Consider the following 21070-nt stretch of genomic DNA (forward strand, 5'->3'; position numbering starts at 1 on the left):
GTTCAAGTGAAATTTGAAAGAATTGGGTGTTGCAGCTGCTACCTTAAGCTCGTGTGTCCCAATTTTTGTTTTACTCTTTGTAAACTGATGAAAATCAGTGCTCTCTCTTTTCTGTCTGAGAGAATTCCTCAGTTTGAGTGACTGCTCAGTTCTTGTTGACTTCATTCTTCCCAGATGTTAGAGATGCCTTGGGGCTGGTACTAGGGTACCATGTTATAATAGGAGACATGATGGAGGTTGCTAGATCTTTGTGAGCAGCATTTTTTCAAGGTCAGAGTGAGTACCATCCTCTTGCCACTGACTGCAAAATCCATGTTGCTAATTTGTATTGTTTGACGATAGCTCTGTAACTGATATCAGCTGAGCATCTCTTTCTCATCCAAATTAGCAAGTCTCCGAGGAAATAATTTTTTTTAAAAAGCCCTGATGGTAAGGTAGGATCTTAAATGTGTAATTATAACTCTTGTTTTTAAAGTGGCATGGAGACAATATAGTCTTTAGGCAGCATGGTGGCACAGCGTTGTCTCAACACCAGGGACCCTGGTTCAATCCCCAGCTTGGATCACTGTTTATGTGGAGTTTGCACATTCTCCCCATGTCTGCATGGGTTTCCTTCAGGTGCTCCAGTTTCCTCCCGTAGTCCAAAGATGTGCGGGTTAGGTGGTTTGGCTATGTTAAATTGCCCCTTAGTGTCAGGGGGCTAGCTAGGGTAAATGTGTGAGGTTATGGGGATAGGCCTGTGTGGGATTGTTGTTGTGCAGACTCGATGGACTGAATGGCTCTTTCTGAACTGTAGGATTCTATGAAAACACAGAAGCATCTTATTACTCCAAATTCATAAATGAGCTGGAACTTGTCTGACGTGCATCTCAAACTATAATTAAAGAACTGCTTATTCACATACATATTCATAAGTCTCTATATTGCTATTTGCTTAAGCTTGTATTTGTAACAACTGAGTAGTGCAATTGTTCAGTTAGTGGGCTTCCAGCTCTCAAGCCTGTTCAAATCCAGCCATGAATGATGAGAGGATTCTCCTTTAGTAGGCTGCAACAGCCTATTGTGAAGTGACTTTGGACAATTTTAATCCTCTGCTTCCCAGTGGACATGAGCATAAAGCACAAGGCTGAAAATTGTGAACCTCACCAACATTGCAGGATAACTTGTGTGAAAAATGGAAAATCTGTCATACTGATGCAGCAGAGGGTGCTCTTAGAGTGGGACAGAGGCATTTTAATCCCAAGCAGAGTTCAGTTTGATCAAAAACAGAAAATGCTGGAAAATCTCAGCAAGTCTGGCAGCATCTGTGGAGAGAATATAGAGCCAACGTTTCAAGTCAGGATGACCCTTTGTCAGAAACATTGGCTCTATTCTCTCTCCATTGGTGCTGTCAAACCTGCTGAGATTTCCAGCAGTTTTTGTTTCGGATTCCAGCATCCACAGTATTTTGCCTTTATCTTAGAATAAGTTGTATCCTGTTTCTTAAAAGTATGATGGAGAATCTGAGGCTTTTATAAAAAAAAACTGTACAAGCTGTACAGAGACTGCAAGCCAGAGAATTGGAGCATGAAGAAAAAAGTTGTAAGAGACAGTTTTCAGTATTAATCTTAACTATTACTTTAAAGTTGTTCTAGTTTATTTGATGGTATCACTTATGAACTTGAAGTTGCTGCGCAATTTTGATTTAACTTGAGTGTTGAAGTAACTGCGTAATCCACATTGTTACCTTGTCTTTTCAGATTACAAGGATGGAATTTGTACACAGCAAAAGTTTAATATACAGAGATGTTAAACCAGAGAATTTCTTAGTTGGTCGTCCAGGGAGCAAACGGCAACATACCATTCACATCATAGACTTTGGCCTTGCCAAGGAATACATTGATCCAGAGACCAAAAAGCACATCCCTTACCGTGAGCACAAGAGCTTAACCGGGACAGCACGATATATGAGCATAAACACACACCTAGGCAAAGGTAATTTCTTGCTGGTATGATTTGAAAGGGAAATACTGATTTATGAAGAAGCTTCATTTCTATGTGCCTTCTGAGAAGTGACTGGGAGTTGTTCTGCATGTTTCACAACACTGCTTTGTACTTCAAGATATCATCTATTGCTAACTTCAGTGATTGCTTTACAAGACTTTTTGTTGATTACTTTTATATCCCTTTGGCTATAGAATGTATTTAAAGGATTCTAGACAATTTAGGGAGGCATATGGATAGCACTGCTGCCTCACAGGACCAGGAACCTAGGTTCAATTCCTGGCTTGGGTCACTATCTATGCGGAACCTTCAGGTTTTTCCCATGCCTGCATGGGTTTCCTCCCATAATCCAGAAATGTGCAGGTTAGGTGGATTGGTCATGATAAATTCTCCCTTTAGTGTTGGGGATTAGCAGAGTAAATGCATGGAGTTAGGGAAATAGGGCCTGTATGGGATTGTGGTTGGTGCAGACTTGATGGGCTGAGTGGCTTCCTTCTGCACTGTAGGATTCTATCACTGTTTATAGCTTTTAATATAATGAAATGTCCCAAGGTACTGCATTGGAGCATTATAAACCAAAGGATGATACTGAGCTTATTTGTTAGGGATTACTCAAGATCAGTGTTTACAGCGGATTGTTGTTGAGAATGGGTCAATTGATCCACACGTTTTTTTGCACAAATTGATTATCCAACTCATCAAGCATAAACCTATGGCTAAAATTGGGTAGAGGAAAACGATCGAGTCCCTTTAGCAACTTTTTGCTTGTAAAACCATCCTGGTCAGCTGATCCTACTTTTTGTAAGGCCTTGTTCAAAACTCCTTTCCTCCTTCCATTAATATCAGACATCATATTCTCACCAAAAGTAAAGCTTTGTCCTACCATTTGTATTCTCACAGTGTAATTCTTAACTAGTTGTGAAAATAATTGTGTTGAAACTACTTGCAGTTGTATTCTAGTGGAATCTGTCATCTTGACCTTCAGCTAGTACTAATTTTATTGTTAATGAGCCTGGTTTATGCCACATGGCCTGAGGTTTGTTTTATTTAGTGTTACGAGGGAGGGTTTGTGATACCTCCAGTGAGAAAGTTACAGTGACATGGATTACAAGGGTTTGATTTTGCAGTGCTAATATTACCAGACATTGTTGTGTAAGGTGACATATTGGTTAATGGGATATTCATTTAATCCATGAATTTCCAGTTGATTTGAGGACTGCGTATGATTTCAGTAGGAAAATAGTTTTGTGTGCACTGGAATCAAAAGTTCAAATGACGTTGTAGTTTTAAAATGTTTGTAACTGATTATCTCCCTCTTCCTCCTCCTCATATCCCAACAAAAACATAGTTATATAAATCTATCTGAAAAATGCAATGTCGCTTAGTCAAATGGCTAAACTACACGTTGTGGAATTTGACATCTTGGATGTTAACTTTGCTGAGATAAGTTTTACTTATGTTCTTATTTTCTTCATAGAACAAAGTCGAAGGGATGACCTCGAAGCACTAGGGCACATGTTTATGTACTTCCTGCGTGGTAGTTTGCCTTGGCAAGGTCTAAAGGTGAGTGGAACTCCAGTCTGATGGGTTTACACCATCCATGCAAGTAAGCGATCTTTTCTATTATATGCCCCATTACACTTAGAAAATTCAGTAGTAAGATTTGTTAATGGAGATGATGCTTTAAATCATTTTTGCAGTCAATTCCTGTTTTATATACTTGTCTCACTTTTCATGTTATATTGCTGAGTGATTGATTGTATCATTGTAAAACTAAAGGGATTAATCTCGGCATGAACATTTTGGCTCAAGTTCCAGGGAAGAGAAATTGAATATGAATGAGTAAGATGGTCCTCCTTTGTTCCATTTCTGAAAGGCTAAATTGATTTGTGTCACTCCACTAGGGGGAGTACTTCCTGCACATCTGTAGAGGCAGTGGCCACAATGTTGGCCAAGTGCACAAATGCAACTATTCCTGACACGTTTTGAGTCGATGGCAGAAGTTAGTGTTTCTAAATTGCTTTTTTCTTTCTTTGGGTGTGCTAGGCTGGTACAGACAAGGAGATGAGCAAATGAGCGTCTTTCAAAGTACTGATGTTAAGCTTCTCGCTAAGAACTATGCAGGGCTGAGTTACCTTCCAGTTTCTCTCTCATTCTGAAGTGGCTAGCTTCCATTTGGCATCACCCTGCCAAAATAGAGGGAAATCTAAAATTCTGGATGGAAACCTTGCTTGGGGGGAGTTCCAAGCATGGGAATCAATTTGCCATCAGCTACTCTAACATCGCATTTTATTTTCATGGCTAAAGGTAAAATATTGCAGAAGCTGGAATCTGAAACAAAAACAGAAAATGCTGGAAAGTCTCAGCAGGTCCGATAACATCTGTGGAGAGAGAATAGAGACAGCATTTCGAGTTTGGATGACCCTTTGTCGTCCAGACTCGAAACATTGACTCTTTCTTCTCCACAGATGCTGTCAGATGTGCTAAGATTTTCCAGTATTTTCTGTTTGTTATTTTAATGGCTGTTGCTCCCAGTTTTTTTTCGGTATGTTGTATTCTTATCAATCTGAACTTTGTCCAGAATTAAGTATAACTGACTTTTCTCAAACTAAAAATCAATGCAGACTTTTAATCAACATTTTTTTAAATGATCTCTCTGTTGAACAATTTGAGAATGCGAAAATGAGTTGCAAATCCTTTAATCCGATTGCATTTAAAGCATTGATTACACTCTCCAACACATGCACATTGCTAAAGAGACTCTTTTTAGGACTGCTCAGAAGGCAAGTGAGCAAATAGCTTTCAAAAACCTGAAAATCAGAAGAATTAGTTGAGCTTTCAAATCTTTGTTTTTTAAATCTAGTCACCATTTTCAAAAGAACACCATTAGATTCTTTAATATCCATTCTTAATGGCTATTGTAGCTATATGCTCTTATTAATGTGTTCTGTTCAAAATTAAATGTCCCATTCCTCTATCCCATCTGATAATATATGCTTCGACTAATTAAGTATCTACATGCCGACCCATGTTCTCTGGATTATCAGTTTAGGCCTATGGATTTACTCCTCCAGTAATATGACCACCATGCTGTCACATCTAATCAGCTGGAAAATGTCAGGTAACATTTGCATGTAACACCAAAGGTCGGTAGCCGTGTCAACATAATAATCCAACCAACACCTGAACTTTGGAGCTACCGTTACCTGAGTCTCCCAGCATCAACATCTTGGGAGTTGCTGTTGATCAGAAGCTTCTTGGTCCAGCCACATCAACACCAAGGGTAGAATGACCTGTGGTTAATGCTCTGACCTTTCAAAAGTCTTTCTCTACAAGATGCAAGTCAGGGTATGATGGCATTCTCATCACTTGCCTTGATGCAGCTGCAATAACATTTAAGTATCAACAATATCCTGGGGAGAACAGCCCATTTTGCTTGGCACCTGACTGAATGTAATCATAAAATCTCTGCAGTGCTATATGAGGCCATTTGGTCCATGAAGCCTGCACTAATTCCCCTAACCTATACATCTTTGGGCATTAAGGGGCAACTTAGCCTGGCCAATCCACCTAACCTGACATCTGTGGACTGAGGAAATCTGTCCACAGTCTCTCCAAGATTAGAATAGAACCTGGGCCCCTGCTTCTGTGAGGCAGCAGTGCTGACCACTGTGCTGCTCATATCTGCCCCCTCCAACACAGATATTGTAACGGCATCAAGCACTGTAGTAATAACTAAGCAACTATCCAGCCCTGAACCATTATCAAAACCAAGATCAACAATGTCATGGGAACACTATCTCCAAATTGCACCCAGTCTTAACTTGTGAATACTTAATTCCATGTTGTCACTGGATGTAAGCCCAGGAATTCTCTACCACCGCAGGGGCATCACCATAATGTGCATTGTAGAAATTCAAGACGAAGATCCCCATTTCCTTTTTGGAGCAACAGAAGATGGGCAATAATTCAGAATCAACAGTTTTGCCTTGTTTTGAAACCAGTTGTTTAAATATCAGATGCTTGTGCTATCCCTTCAGACCCCTCTAGTAGCCCAGTGCTGCTTGGATTGCCAGAAGTGAATGTTTGTTTTACAGTCTCTATCGTATGTTAATTGTCATTTTGAGAGAAGAAACTTCCTCTTCCCTCTTTATTTTGAAATAAATGTGTCTATTCCTTACCCTGATATTGTGCTAGTTATTAAGATTTCCTTCCAGGTTCAAAGTCATTCATGCCACAGGGTTTAGAAGCCGGCTTGTGGTATTTGATAAGATCATGGCTAATATGTGGTCTTAATGCCACTTTCCTGTTTGCCCCCTCCCTTCAGTCTCTTATCCATCAAAAATCTATCTAATTTGGTCTTGAATAAATTCATTGACCCAACCTCTGCTTCTTTTTGGGAAAAATAATAGAGCATACTAACTTCCCTCCTGAGAGAACAAAAAAGTCCTAATTACTGTCGTAAAAAGAGGACCTTTTTATTTTAAAAATGCATTGCCTACTTCTCGTCTTCCCCATAAGAGAAAACATCCTCCAGGTATCTGTCCTGTCTGGCTCCTGAGGACTTTCATGTTTCAATAAGATCACCTCTCTAAAAATCTAATGCTGCAGACCCAACCTGTTCAACTTTGCTTCATAAGCTAAAACCCCTCATCCCAGCAATGAGTCAAATGAACCTTAACTGAACTGTTTCTACTTATTTATGGCAAACTGTCTCTTCAGTCATTTACTATTTTCCTGCTGGACGGTTGAAATGATTAGGTGAAGTTTAGAATCTCCTCGTGTTAAAATCTGTCCCATTGCCTTCACTATTCTTAACTAATTTGGTTCACTTCCTGTGCTTTCATGAATGTATTTGCACTGTTCAGTAGTTCACTAAATTCATTTTCATGTTCTTCTGAAATTAGTTACAGTATTCCATAATTCCCCTTTGTTATTACTGAAATAATTTACCATTCCTTAGTTCTTTTATTCTGTTCACATTTTAAAAAGAACATTTTTTTTTTAAAAAGGTGAATGAGTTTCTAACTTGCCTCGGTATCCGAATTCTCTCCATTTATAAAGAGTTTTCCCATATTAGTGAAATTCATGTAAAATAATCAACTCGTCCTGCAAGTTCATTGTCAAATATTTGTTGTAAAGTACACTGCAACATTATGAACTGTTGCCCTATAACTGGTCTTGTTTAAATAACCACCATTGTTGTAAAAGTTGAGTAGCCACCAATTGTCATTTTACACATTCTTTATTATACTTGCCCTGCGAGACAGCGGATCTTGTGCATAGTGTTGTTTAACTGTCAATATTAATATATTTGCTTCAAGCAGGATAGTGTTCGCATTAAACAGACTTGAGGAACATTCTGCAAGCACTTGTTTGCCAACATTGCCAAAATGAATTTCTAGTCTTGTGGATGGAATAGCTAAAGATACCTAGTAAAGTTCAAAATTACCTATCTTAATAGTTATCCACCATCTCTTAAACACCTTCTGAAAAGTGTATATTTCATATAGATTTTACACTACTGTGTCTTGCTTTTAGTCATCACAATTCAGATGTTGCACTTGTGACAGTAATGATAATAACTCAGTCCAGTGACTGAGTAATGCAACGGAAGATCTTGTTTAATATAAAAATTTGGAAGTGTTCTATTAATTTTAACTTGTTATGTCTAATTATACTTATAATTGCCTTCTGTCTGTTACAGGCTGACACACTAAAAGAAAGATATCAGAAAATAGGTGACACCAAACGAGCTACCCCAATTGAAGTCTTATGTGACAACTTCCCAGGTTTGCATCCTTTATAGCTTGTTAGATCTAATGTAATCTCTACAAAGAATGAAAAGTCCTGCTTCTCTGTCGTCTGTGTTTCAAATATGATGAACTTCTCTGAAGTGTTATCACCGTAGTTAATAGGGAACGCACAGTTATTATGTCTGTAGTAAACAAGAATGTCATTAAAACCAGTTATTCTATATTTTGTTTGAGAGCAATGTTTCCCGAGGCATCAGCGTTTTGTCCTCGAGTTGACCACTCTTCAATTCAGTGTCTCATTCAAAGGGTGGTAGGAGTGTCATGGGAACAGGGATAGGCCATTTAGCCTCCTGAGCCTGTTCCAACATTCAATTTGATCATGGTAGATTTATGCTTTCGTTTTGACATTTTCAATTGACCAAGTCTCAACAATTGTTTTTTGGGGTGGTTGGGACGCAGTGAAGAGAATTGCTTCTTGACATCACTGCTCGATAATCTAAGTTTAAAATTAAAGTTATGTCCCCTTATTCTAGACTCTCGCCAGAGGAAGTAGTTTCTATTACTTTATTCCTTTAAATTCCTTGATCATGTTAAACACCTCAATTCAATCCACTCTTTTTTTTATGCAAAGGGAATAGAATTGATCAGAATTTAACCTATTTAGCTTTGCTATAATTCCATGCGACACCTTCTCTAAGGCCAGTAGCCTCCTGAGGTGCATGCTCAGAGTTAAACACACTTCCAGATACAGTCCAAGGAGAACATTATACAACTGTAGTATAACTTGCACTCCTTTGTAGTCCAGCCGTCTTTGAGATAGTCTTTCCAGCTATCTGTATGTGTCCACCAACTTTGTGATTTCTGTGCTTAGGAACCCCTAAATTTTTCTTGTCTACATAGTTTCAGCTTGTTACAGTTTAGAAAACACTTTATATCTTTTGGATCCAAAATGGATGACTTCACGTTTACCAAAATTGTATTTGATCTGCCACAAATTGGTCCACTTACTTAATCTATCTGTGCTCCTTTGCAATTTTCTGGCCCTATCTGCACATTTGGCTACCTATGACAAACTTGGATATTTAACTCTGTTCCTTGCTCTAATCTGTTGATATAGTGGAAAACTGAAGGAACACCACTAATTGCATTCTTAATGTGAACATTCTCAGCCTTTTTACCAGTTTCTAATCTATGTCAATGCAATGCCTCCAATACCATGCACTTTCATTTGTACTAATATTCTCTTGCCTGAAATGCATCTGGACATCCATAATGGATGTTATTTATAGACATTCTCTTATCTAAAATATTAGTAAAGTCCTCTAAAGATTCAGTTAGGTTGCATAGATTTGAGCTCCCTTTATAAATCCATATTGACTCACTCTCATCAGTTCCTATTGGATCTCGTGCTCAGTCTCTCAGTCAGCCTAAGTTATGCGGTCAGATCCTGGAATACGACTTGGACTGTCAACTAGTGACTCTGGTGTGAGAGTGTCACCAAGGTGAACCTAGCAAACATTGCAAGCTTTGTTTATTGTTCCTTTTGAATTACTATGTAGACTTAGCAGACTGTAAGAGTAAATGTTACCTGTGGTTAGTATCATTCCCTGAATATTTTCATTTCTAGATAAAGATGAAATAAATACACTTGAGGTGTGCTTAAGACTGATGGAATGTGTCCTTTTAGAAAGTGAAAAGGTGGAAAATGAGTTTCATTTGACTTCAGGACAAACTAAGCAGTAAGATTAGAACATGCTCTCTGAAGGCATCCGTTGCGCATCACTTTCGGTGTCCTGCTTCATTTTTAACTGGTGAAAAGGATGGATGAATAGATGAAATAGGGCTCGGTAGAATGTAGCTGAGACGCAGCTGAATAAGAATGGTCTGTTGATTGTTTATTCCAAGAATGTTTTTTCTCATTAGGGCTATTTATAAATATAATGAGGTGTAAAATTTCAATTTAATTTTTTTTTTGGTAGAAGAAATGGCAACGTACCTCCGCTATGTACGAAGACTTGATTTTTTTGAGAAACCAGACTATGAATACCTGCGGAAACTCTTCACGGATTTGTTTGATAGAAATGGCTTTGTGTTCGATTATGAATATGACTGGGTTGGCAAACCACTAGTAAGTATTCCACAAATTTTCAATGGGCTTTCAAACGTGACAAAGTTGTCTTGTGCTCTGAATCATTAAGAAAATAGGGAGTTGTTTAATATGTGACAGCTAGTAAAGAAAACTCATCATAGTTTCAATATCTGATTGGTTTTCACTGTTCACTTCTATTGTGGCTCAGGTTGGAAAGCAGCTGAGACATGCAGAACAGGAAGTTCCCAGGTATAACCCGGTCTTTGCTAGGATAGCTAATTTCAGCCAGGGTAAAGGGGAAGACACTTTCATTTACCTCCTGTGCCTTTTTAGTTAGAGTGGGAGGTCACCCAAGGTTTCTCGTTCTCAATCATTATTGAGTAAATCCTTGCTCCTGTGTACATCCGGTTGCAGCCCTTTTCATTTTAATAATCTGCTGGCACTTACTGTCTACACCCATTATTATGAAGATTTCTTAACTTGGCAATGCACCAGGGAACAATCAGTATGCATAGAAATATAAGCAGCAAGAGCTGGTGCCTCCAGGAAATGGATTTTTGAAAATGAACACATAATGTCCTCCTGTATAAATCTTAGAATCCCTACAGTGCAGAAGAAGGCCATTTGGCCCATCAAGCCTGCACTGACAACAATCCCACCCAGGCCCCCTCCCTCTAACCCCACGTATTTACCTTGCTAGACCTGTCACTAAGGGGCAATTTATCATGGCCAAATCAACCGTTGGAGTGTGGGGAGGAAACCCACGCAGACACAAGAAGAATTGTAACCCGAGGCCGGAATTGAACCTGGGTCCCTGACACTGAGAGGTGGCAGTGTTAACCATTGTGCTGCCTTGCAGATTTGCTAGCATGCAAGTTTTCTGCTATGGAAAGGTGAAAAACTTTTATTTGTTGAACTTTAATTAGACATCCACTTATTTAACAAGTGCTGTGTGGTTTAACGCGACAATAAGTGGGAGGGCAGCCGCTGGCTTAAGTGGCTATTATAGTATTACCTGTGGGCCAGGAGGAGCACGAGAGCAGCTTCCTCCCCCACCTCCTTCCCCAAGGTTATCATCCGCCTCCCCTTCCTCATTCCTGTGCTGTGATTGCAGAACAGCTTATCCACAAAACCTGTCCCACATGATGTCCAGGAGATCGCATGCATCAAGTCTTATACAGAAAGACACTTATAATGTAGCCTCTGCCCCATGTGTGAATGATCCAGCTCCCTCTTTGAGGGTATGATGGGTGTCAGCACTGACCACACCAAATGGCAGTGAGTGTTCGAGGCACACTGTTGTCTGGGAAAAGAAAAACTACTTAACTAGTCTATTCCTATTCTGTGTAGTCTAAACTTATTTTCCTTCGCCCTTCCAAATCAGTTTAAACTGGAATAATCTACCCACAGGGTTGCCAAGCCCTTTAATTACAGTATAGAACGCTATAGATCAAGACCTATTAAAGTCAAAAGACCTTGCACCTGTCAGAGTAGCTCAAATTCTTTTAAGCTAGAAATCATTTTTGTCGTTCTCCTCTGGCCGTTTCCCAAAGCCATCACACTCTAATTTGCCATTTTCTACCTGTGTTGCTGAAATTTGAAAGAGTGCAAAAGATTAATCCTTTCTTTTCTACTTGGTACTATTTAGCTGCTGTAAATTCCATTCTCTTACATCCCCCTTGAAAGCTAGCGTCCCAGCTTTCGTTACAATCTACTTCCTGAATGTTAGGGCCAAACCTTGTTGCTCTTTCCTGTAGCGTTTCTTGGTTTTGGCTCTTGCTCTGGCGATGGGGTCTGCGTGCTGTATTCAAGGGGTGGCCTAACTACAGCACATGATTGACACAAACCATTAAATTGGCAATACAATTTTCAACACTTCATGCAGTTCTGCAGTGCAGGGAGTGGACAGTCAGTGTCATCCCTATTATTACCTTCAGCTCAATTTCAGCTTTTGTCCTAACTGATTCAACACCATTCATTGTTTCCCATTTTTGTGTTCGGTGGCACTGTGATTTAGCAGTGCTGCCTCACAGTGCCAGGAATCTAGTTCAATTCTGGTCTTGGGTGACTGGAGTTTGCACATTCTCCTGGTTTCCTCCAACAATCGAAAGATGTGCAGGTTAGGTGGATTGACATGCTAAAATTGCCCATTAGTGTCCCATGATGTGTTGGTTAGATGGATTAGCAATAATGTGTGGAATTACAGGGAGATGGCCTGGGTTAGACACTCTGTCAGAGAGCTGGTGTGGACTTGATGGGCCAAATGGCCTCCTTCTGCGCTGTAAGGATTCTGATTTTTTTTTACTATTTAACACCTGCAATTTATCTGCATTGAATTTTATCTTCCATATTTCTCCTTTCTAATGAGTAACTGCGTGACGTGGGGCAGTACTGAACACTGCAAACTGAATAGATCTGAAGGTTGATTACAAGTCTCTGGCAAATGAGGAGGTTAATCTTTCAATTAGCATTCATGTCCTCAGGCAAACACAAATTTGCCCGAAGTTCTCACTCCTGCTTGCACCTGCTATAGAGTATGGATTTATTGATGTCTGTCAAGGAAAAACCCTTGGCTGTGATATATCTGTTTGTAGCATATCCGCACTTACTGTCTAAGCTTGTGTGAAGAATGACCACTTGAGTGGCTCCCAGAGAATTTGGGCTGCTAACTTTGAGTAGGGGAATGAGTGAACAATTGGGAAGAATGAAAAGGTGTTGAGTGATAATGTATTGAATAGAGTCAGAGACTGGGGTGGGTAGGAAATATAGTGCAAAGGTTAACATTAATTATGATAATAGTTTAAATCATCGGTGTTGATATCATGTGACAACAGAGCCTACTAAGGAATGGTTCTTTTTTTTAATTCATTGGACATGGGTGTCACTGGCTGTCCAGCATTTATTGCCATCCCTAGTTGCCCGAGGGCAGTTAAAAATCAACCACATTGCTGTGGCTCTGGAGTCACATGTAGGCCAAACTAGGTAAGGATAGCAGATTTCCTGCCCAAAACGACACAAGTGAACAAGATGGGTTTTTCTAACAATGATTTCATGGTCACCAGTAGATTCTTAATTCCAGATTTCTTTTATTGAATTCAAATTTCACTACCTGCCATGGTGGGATTCGAACCCCAGTCCCCAGAACATTAGCTGAGTTTCTGGGTTAATAGTCTGGTGATATACCACTAGGCCATTGCTTTCTGTGTGAAGCCTCGTGCTATGCTTGTCCTGCATAGAGTTAGAATGTAAACCAAGAACAACCCAAGCTAAGACCCACAACAATAGCAGAAAAGGGAGTTCTTTTAAATGCAATTTTTTTCATTAATTTCAGCCAACTCCTATTGGTTCAATCCATGCTGACATACCACTCTCGCCACCCAACCGTGATAAAGCACCACAACAAACCAAACAGGTAAGAACTTGGTGAATGTTTTCCTCATAACTGTACATAGGACCTTCCACAAAGTGATCTTAATGTTCATGAATTCAGGAATTTAGTAAGTATATCTACTACAGCCTGATAACTCTACTATTATGTGAATGTTTGATATCAGTGCATTAAAAATGTGCAGTATACGTCATGGTTTCCACCAGCAACTGTGGTTTTGCCAGTTTGAACTTTGCATGCTTAATGACGTACAGTAAACTACTTTGAAATCTTGAAGCCCCAAATCTTAATTCTTATGTTAATGTACTGCTTTCATAATAGTATACCAGGATATAGTAATGTAGCAGTGGAGGATAATATCACAGCTGCTGGTGGACCTGTGGTAACTTGAGTTGAGAGTTCAATCCCAACATAGTGCATTGCAAAGATAAATTCCTTTCTTATTTTGTTGGCTTGTAATAGAAAAGTCTGACCACAAATGTTGCTGAATTGTCACAAAATCTCAACCAGTTAGTACTTTTTTGGGGGAAGGGAATCTGTCACTCCCACCTGGCCTAATCTATATGTGTCTTCAGTTCCAAATCTTGGGTTAACTGAATTGTAAAAGAATTGCTCAAGATAAATGCTCACAAGCAACACCTTGGGATGAGTAATGAATTGAGGCTAGCCAGTATTTTGCTCATCCAGTGAATAAATACTTGTTTTAAGGCATTTATGTTGCATTTGATTTTCATTTAGGACCATTCCATCAATATGTGCTTGGTACAAAGTTTATTTGTATTGCGGTTCAGTCATCTGGCAAAATACTGGTGCCTTACAAGGAGCTTTGCTCATATGTGAGCCACTATATTAGAATGGGATCTAATCCAGGAAACAGAAATTATGACAGACAACTAAAATTGTGCAGTGGAACAGGATAAGCTCAGACATGTTTATTACTGTGCAGTAGGGAATTCCATATATAGTAACAAAAGTTGTATTGGGTCAAATTAATAAACACTACTTCCAAATTTAATACTTGAATCTTTGCTGGCAGGAGAGTGGAGCTGAGCCCGTGATCTTATTGAATGGCAGAGCAGGCTCAGTGGTCAAATAGCTGCCTTATGTTCTTACGCTCATTGAAACCTATAAGTATTTACACGCTATGGTTCTGATAAACAGCTATGTTTCAATTGATGATGTATTGTAACTTGTAGTCTGCATTCCACTGAAATTTGCATAGGTTCACTTACCTACCGTTGGCATATACTTTGTCCCATCAGCATGCAACATTCGACTATGGTTTCTCCAACAGGCTGTTTGATGATTAAGACTTAGTGGGTTGCATTACATGACTGTAACATGTTATACTTCTTACCTTCTACCCACTGCCATAAATTGTCCATACTCTATCGTTTTATGGTTGTTGTATCATGCTTGCAACATGCTTTATTTTGAGGAAGTTGGGTATTATGAGAGAACTGTGCTGTGTAAATGCCATTTCCACCATTTACTTTCTTGGTGCATGTGTGGTGAAATGATTACCTGTGATCTTGACTCTGAAAACTTATCTCTGTGCAAAGAGGCAATTTGCATTCCACAGTTGAATACTTTGTACTTGCTAATATTTCCTTTGGCTGCTTAGTAGCCTGCTGTGGAATACCTCACTTATTACTCTTATAAAGAATTCCTTTGTGACTCAAGACTACAATGCAAAGTTCTATAGGAATGCAACTTGTGAAGAGGGCACAGAGACTGCAAAGTTATGTAGACAAGTTAAAATGTGTGGGTAACAAAGTGGCCAGAAGGGAGGGGTCATAAAATGTGGCTCTAAGAATAGAAAAGCAGAATTGCTTTTTTTTTTAAAAGGTGTGTCAAACTTGGAAATGCTCTGAGAGACTTAGGTGTACTGATCCAACAAGCAGAAAAGTTAGCATTCAGGTACAGCAAATAATCAGGAAAGCAAATAGCATGTTGGCCTTTATTGTAAGGGGACTGGAATACTAGAATAAAGGAGTTGAGTCTTTGGTATGACCACATCTTTAAAAAAAACTGTGCCGTTTGGTCTCCTGATTGGGGAAAAAAAATGTACTTTGTTTTGGAGGTAGTACAACAACGTTTCACCAAATTAGTCTCTGGGATGAAAGGGTTATCCTATGACAGGCTGAGTAAATTAGGCCTATGTTCTCTGGAGCTTAGAAGAATTGGAGGTGATCTCATTGAAACATTTGAGATCAAATGACTTGACAGGATAAATGCTAAGAGGTTGTTTCCCTTGGCAGGGGAAAAGGGGATGCTGTTTCAGAATAAAGGGCTGATCATTTAGGACTGAGATGAGGAGAGATTGTTTTTCAGTGATAGGGTTGTAAATCTTTAGAATTCTTTACACCATTGCTGCATGCTTTTAAGGCCGAGACACAGATTTTTGGTGTCTGAGGCAATCGAGGGATATGGGAAGCAGGCGGAAAGGTGGAGTTAATACCCAAGGTCAGCCATGATGGTAATGAATGGTGGTGCAAACTCAGTAGGCCTAATAGTCTCCTCCAGCTACTGTCCCTGATGTTCTTATTCTGTCACCCATCTAATACCTCTCATTCATGGAAGCAATAGTTTTCGTGACTTCTGTGTTTGAGCATTTCTGTAGTGGTTGTAACTCATTTTGAACTTTAACAGGAAAGCAATGCATCCATGAAATGTAAAAAACTCCAGAGGAAGAATAAACTCCCAGGTTTTGCCTTCTTGGTCTTTCAGCTGCAGATTTGTATTTTTGTGAACATTACTGCAGGATATGTCAAGCATTAACAGAAGCAAAACTTTCACTGCTTGGCAACACTCGTTTAGCACCTGATGTGAATTTTCTGCTTACTTCAAATATGCATAATAATAAGTGCAAATGATGTCTTGCATGTAGCTTTAACATTAATCTTGGTAGCAACAGCTTTAATGCAGTTATCTTTTTAGTATTTTGGGTCAGAGAATATCATTCCTGTGTTGGAGTTGAGTGAAGTCAAGCTTGTGGTTTCTAAACCATCTTGTATGGATAATAGGCTTTCCTGCTTTTATTTACATTTTCATTGGGCAGGAAGGATCCATCCAAACACTTGTTGAGAGGTCAGCTGAAATTGGCTTATTATGTATGGGTATAACTAAGTGGTAATGTGAAGCCCCCTTATTATAGCTCACAATGTGCTCCAATTTTAAGTAGCATTTAAACAGGTTTAAAATGTAGATTAATTTTGTTTGTACTCCAGCTGTATACAACTGTAAACCCAGTTTTCTAGCCACTATAACTTCGGGCCAGAAAAGCTAAATGGTTGAGTGAAAAGCGGTTAACTACAGATGATCATGAAATATTGAAAATAGCTGCAGCTTAAGCCATAATGTTTCAAAATCGCTTCAACTTTATCTGTTTCTTTTCGTAAATCATGCATGAAACCATTGAGTGTGTTTCCTCGGTGTGACACAAGTCGCAAAGAGAAATCTGGCATTCAATATCATCGAAATGAGTTCAAATTGATTCAGTCACCTTGAAGCAGTGACCTTGGCCTTAAAGCCTCTTGTTCGGGCTGTTTTTCAGATGTAAGCTGGATGGTTGCCTTTTGAGTTCACAGCTCAAAACCTGTAAGCAAGAAAAATGTTTGAATGAGAAATGAGTTTCAAAAGGGACAAGAGGCTAAAGAAATAATGGGCAGCGTAGGTGTGAAATTCAAAGTAAGAAAAGAATTGCCATTTTCCAACAATGTTCCATTTGACTGTATTATGATAAACTCGAGGAGATGACACCTAATAAAAGAGAGGTGAAGAAGCTGGAGTTCAAATCAAGAAATAGCTTATTAGCTTTATTTTCAATCCTTAAGTCATTTTAATTCAATTCAGTATCTGTCCTGGTTCAGAGCAGAGTTGAGTATAAATGTCAAATTCATATCCAGGTTGGATCTACATTGAAATTATTGCACTTAACCAAAACATTAAACTTATAAAAACTTAGTGGGCTATCAGTTTTTTTAAAAATCTGAACTTGAATCTGTTCAATCAAAATGCTTTGAAAGTTACCCTGTTAAGCCGATCGTTTGTTTTCTGAATGCATTTGCAACTTGATTGGAAGATGCTTTCACAGTTGTAAAATAACATCCTTTTGCAATGTATAAGGAACATAGTAACAACAATTTACAACAGAAGGTATTTATGTGATGGCACAATGGTTAGCACTGCTGCCTCAAAGTACCAGGGACCTGGTTCAATTCTGGCTTTGGGTGACTGTGTGGAGTTTGCAGGTTCTCTCCATGTCTGTGTGGCTTTCCTCCAGGTGCTCTGGCTTCCTCCCACAATCCAAAGGTGTGCAGGTTAGGTGGATTGGCCATGATAAATTCGCCCTTGGTGTCGGGGGATTAGCAGGGTAAATGCATGGGGTTACGGGAATTGGGCCTAGGTGGGATTGTGGTTGCTCTAGACTTGAATGGCCTCCTTCTGCACTGTAGGATTCTACAACTGTCTGGAATATTTAATGTAATGCCCCACTGCATAGGAACATTAAAAACCAAAGGATGACACTGAACCTTGCAAGGAGATGTTAGGTCAGTAATCAAAAACATGCTCAAATTGGTAGGTTTTAGGGAGCATGTTAAAGGAGAAAGGAAGGTGTAGGGTGGGAACTCTAGAGCTTTGGGGCAGTCACTAACGGTGAAGCAATTCAAATTGGGAATTCACAAGAAACTAGAACTGGAGGAGGGCAGACACCTCAGACTTGTGGAGCTGAACGAAATGGCTAGAGATAGGAAAAGGACAAGGCTATGGAGAGATTTGAAAACAAGGATAAGAATTTTAAAGTCAATGTAATTTGAGCAGGAGCCATGGTAAATCAATGAACATAAGGGTAATAGGTAAGTGAGACTTAGTACAAGTTGGAGTGTTGACTGCAAAGTTTTGAGTGATCTAAGTTTGTGGGGGGGGGAAATGTGGGAGACCCAACCAGGAATGCAAGAGAATAGTAAGTCCATTGGTAACAAAGGTGTGAATGAGGGCTTCAGCAGCAGGAGGCGAAACTTGCAAGGTAGGCTGATGTTATGTAAGTGGAAATAGGCAGTCTCACTAATAGCATGAACATGAGGTCACATGCTCATCTCAGAATCAGATGTGACATCAAGGTTATGAATAAGCTAACTTGATCTCGGACTGTTGCAGAGAGCAGAGTTTGGAATGGGACTGTAAACAATGGCTTCAGTCTTCTGGATATTTAATTCGGGAAGACTTCTCATTCAGTGCTATTGCATAAGTAGTCTGATAAGTTAGCAACAGTAGACGAGTTTAGAGAGGTGGTGGTGCTGGATGTTGTAATGCTACATGTGAAAACCAACTTTGTCATTGAGAGACAGTGTGCACGAGAAATGTCCTGAGGCAAGAGTGTAGGAGCAAACCAGGACTCTGGCAAAAATTGGCTTAGGAGAGGAACTACTTAAGGGCAGTCCCACCCAGTTGTACAACAGTAGAAAGAAATTGGAAGAAGCTGATGTGGTCAGCATGTTAAAATCTACAGATGGTCAAGAAGAACAAGGAGCAATTGTTTACCTTGTCACGGTCCCATAAGGTATCATTTGTGCTTTGGTAAGCATTTTGGTACTATGGCAAGGGCAGAAATCTGATTGATTGGAGAGATTCAAACATGGCGTTCAAAGAGAGATGATAACAGGTTTGGCACCAACACATTCAAGGACTTTGGAATGGAAAGGTGGGTTGGAGATTAGAATGTAGTTTGTCAAGGGCAGTGGGGTCAAAAGCTGTTATTTTGAGGAGAGCGCTGATGACTGATTCAAAGAAGGGGGGGACAACATCTGAAAAGGAACTGACCACAATATTAGCTAACATGGGGGTCTGGAGGGGAACTTGGGTTTAGTGGGAATAGCAAATGGGTCTCGTGAACAAGATGAGCTCAAGAGAGGATATGACTGAAGGTAGGAGGAAAGCCAGAGAAAGGTGGGTTCAGGACAATGGCATAGGGGCACACTAAAGGAAATTTGACCCAGTGAGTTAGGGAGGGATGTGGTAGGGGCAGCTGATCAGATTGTCTCAATCTTGATGTTGATGAAATCCATAATCTGCTCATACTTGTACAAGAAATATTCAGCCCTCCTTTGATCCTGCTCCTATGGAACTCTGTCCAACATATTTAATCTCCTGAGGGAGGGGAATGTTCTGAAAAATTATTTACCGCTCCATAACAAAGTAAATTCAGAATTTCACCTATTTGATTGGAAAGTGCAAGTTTTTCCAAACCCTGAAGAGTTCTAAAGCTAGGGGTAATAGGTTGCTTTCTTGGAAGTTGGCTTTTTTATATGCTAGAAATGCTCTTTCACCTTAACCATTATTATTATTTTCTGTTTGCTCACTGATACTGCCTCACTTGTCGTCATCTTCACTCACTCGTTTTCTAATGCACTTTGCAATTTTAATTTGGCAGATTTACTAATTTGCTTTTTATATAATTGCTGTATCTGCTTGCCTTAGCATGATTCTCCCCTTACTTTTTGTGTTTTTTTTTGTTTTGTTTTTCTTTTTTTTTCCTTTTTTTTAAACATTGGCAGTTGGCAGATCGCAACGGAGCTTGGGAACCTCATTCCAGCTGTCAGCCCAGTACACAACATTTGGGAACACATCTGGCATCAGACAGGCTTGGAGGTTCTGTACAGGTACTTTCTGCGTTGGTTGCACGTTTAACCATTCTTGCGTGTGTTGCTTGTAAAACTGATGTGCCATCCTTGCAGACGAATTTAATTTCTATTGCACCAAGTATTTGTATTCTTCACCTCTTCTGCATTAAACTGGATTTCCAGTGATGTTCATATTGAAATCACTATGATATTCAGTTTAACTGTATATGGTAATAAGTAGTTGATTACGTAGCTATATAGCACCAGAGTGGTTATCTATTACCAGTGCACAGACTTCTGAAGAATGGGTGAAATGGAGAAAACCAAATATTCCACACTTCGTGGGTTCTTGTTCAGATTTTGGATGCAAGACAAATGGTTGGCAATCCAGCAATCTGTGCAGTTAGCCAGGATCCAAAATTGTAAAACGTTGCGTGAGTGATATGGACCAGCAAAGTTCTATGTTCAGTGTCTTCTTTATATTGAATTAACTGAGTTCATTTGAGGTGTAGCACTATAATTAGAATGGACCTCTGTTGATAGGCTTGGGAGAGGAATAAAATCATAGGGTAGTTACAGCATGGAAGGAGAACACCCAGGCTATCATGTCTAGGCCAGCTATCTGAGCTACTCAGCTATCTTTTCCCTGTAGCCCTGCATTTTTTTTTCTATTCAGGTAGTTATCCAGTGCCTGTGGGAAGAGCACAATTGAATCTGCCTCCACTACATTCTCAAGCAGTTCATTCCATACTCTAAGTACTCATTGGGAACAAATGTTTTTCTTCCTGTTGCCTCTGATTCTTTTTGCCAAACAATTTAATTTTGGCCTCTTGAGTACTCATTGGTGTTAGAGCTCTGTATTTCTAGCTGCACGCAACTGTAATTAAAACATAGAATTTTACTTTTGGTGCCTTGTTCATCCTTTTCCAAAACGTTTGTTTTAAAAACTGTTTCCAGGCCTTTACAAATATTTTTCTTGAACTGTATTAGAAGGGATAAATAAAGAAGGATGCAAAGCAAATCACCCTTCAGATTTCCTCTGCTCTGTCTGGGTCAGATGCTGGTGGTTTCAAGTCTCACTTCAGAGACTTAAATTTAAATTGTCCCTTGGTTCTTGGCTTTAATACCAATGAGAGCAGTTTCTCTCTTTCTACTCTGCCCATACCCCTTATGATTTTGAACCCCTCTCTAAAATCTCCTCTTGACCTTCTCTCTAATTCCCAGCTTCATT

At 39.5% G+C, this 21070-nt stretch overlaps 1 protein-coding gene across 4 annotated transcripts in view; it reads left to right on the forward strand.

Moving 5' to 3' along the window:
• LOC145358852 (casein kinase I) overlaps positions 1 to 21070 on the forward strand; it is a 98870-nt gene that overhangs the window by 68596 nt on the left and 9204 nt on the right. Inside the window, exons 6-11 of one of the 4 annotated variants that reach the window (XM_080213187.1) lie at positions 1740 to 1974; positions 3461 to 3546; positions 7691 to 7775; positions 9719 to 9867; positions 13160 to 13240; positions 19774 to 19878. In XM_080213187.1, coding sequence (XP_080069313.1) covers positions 1740 to 1974; positions 3461 to 3546; positions 7691 to 7775; positions 9719 to 9867; positions 13160 to 13240; positions 19774 to 19878 — 741 coding nt within the window. The remainder of the gene's footprint in view (positions 1 to 1739; positions 1975 to 3460; positions 3547 to 7690; positions 7776 to 9718; positions 9868 to 13159; positions 13241 to 19773; positions 19879 to 21070) is intronic. The other 3 variants (XM_080213188.1, XM_080213189.1, XM_080213190.1) reach the window with 3 other exon arrangements.

Source organism: Carcharhinus amblyrhynchos, chromosome 26 (assembly GCF_965287045.1).
Source record: "Carcharhinus amblyrhynchos chromosome 26, sCarAmb.v2.hapA, whole genome shotgun sequence".
Lineage (NCBI taxonomy): Eukaryota > Metazoa > Chordata > Chondrichthyes > Carcharhiniformes > Carcharhinidae > Carcharhinus > Carcharhinus amblyrhynchos.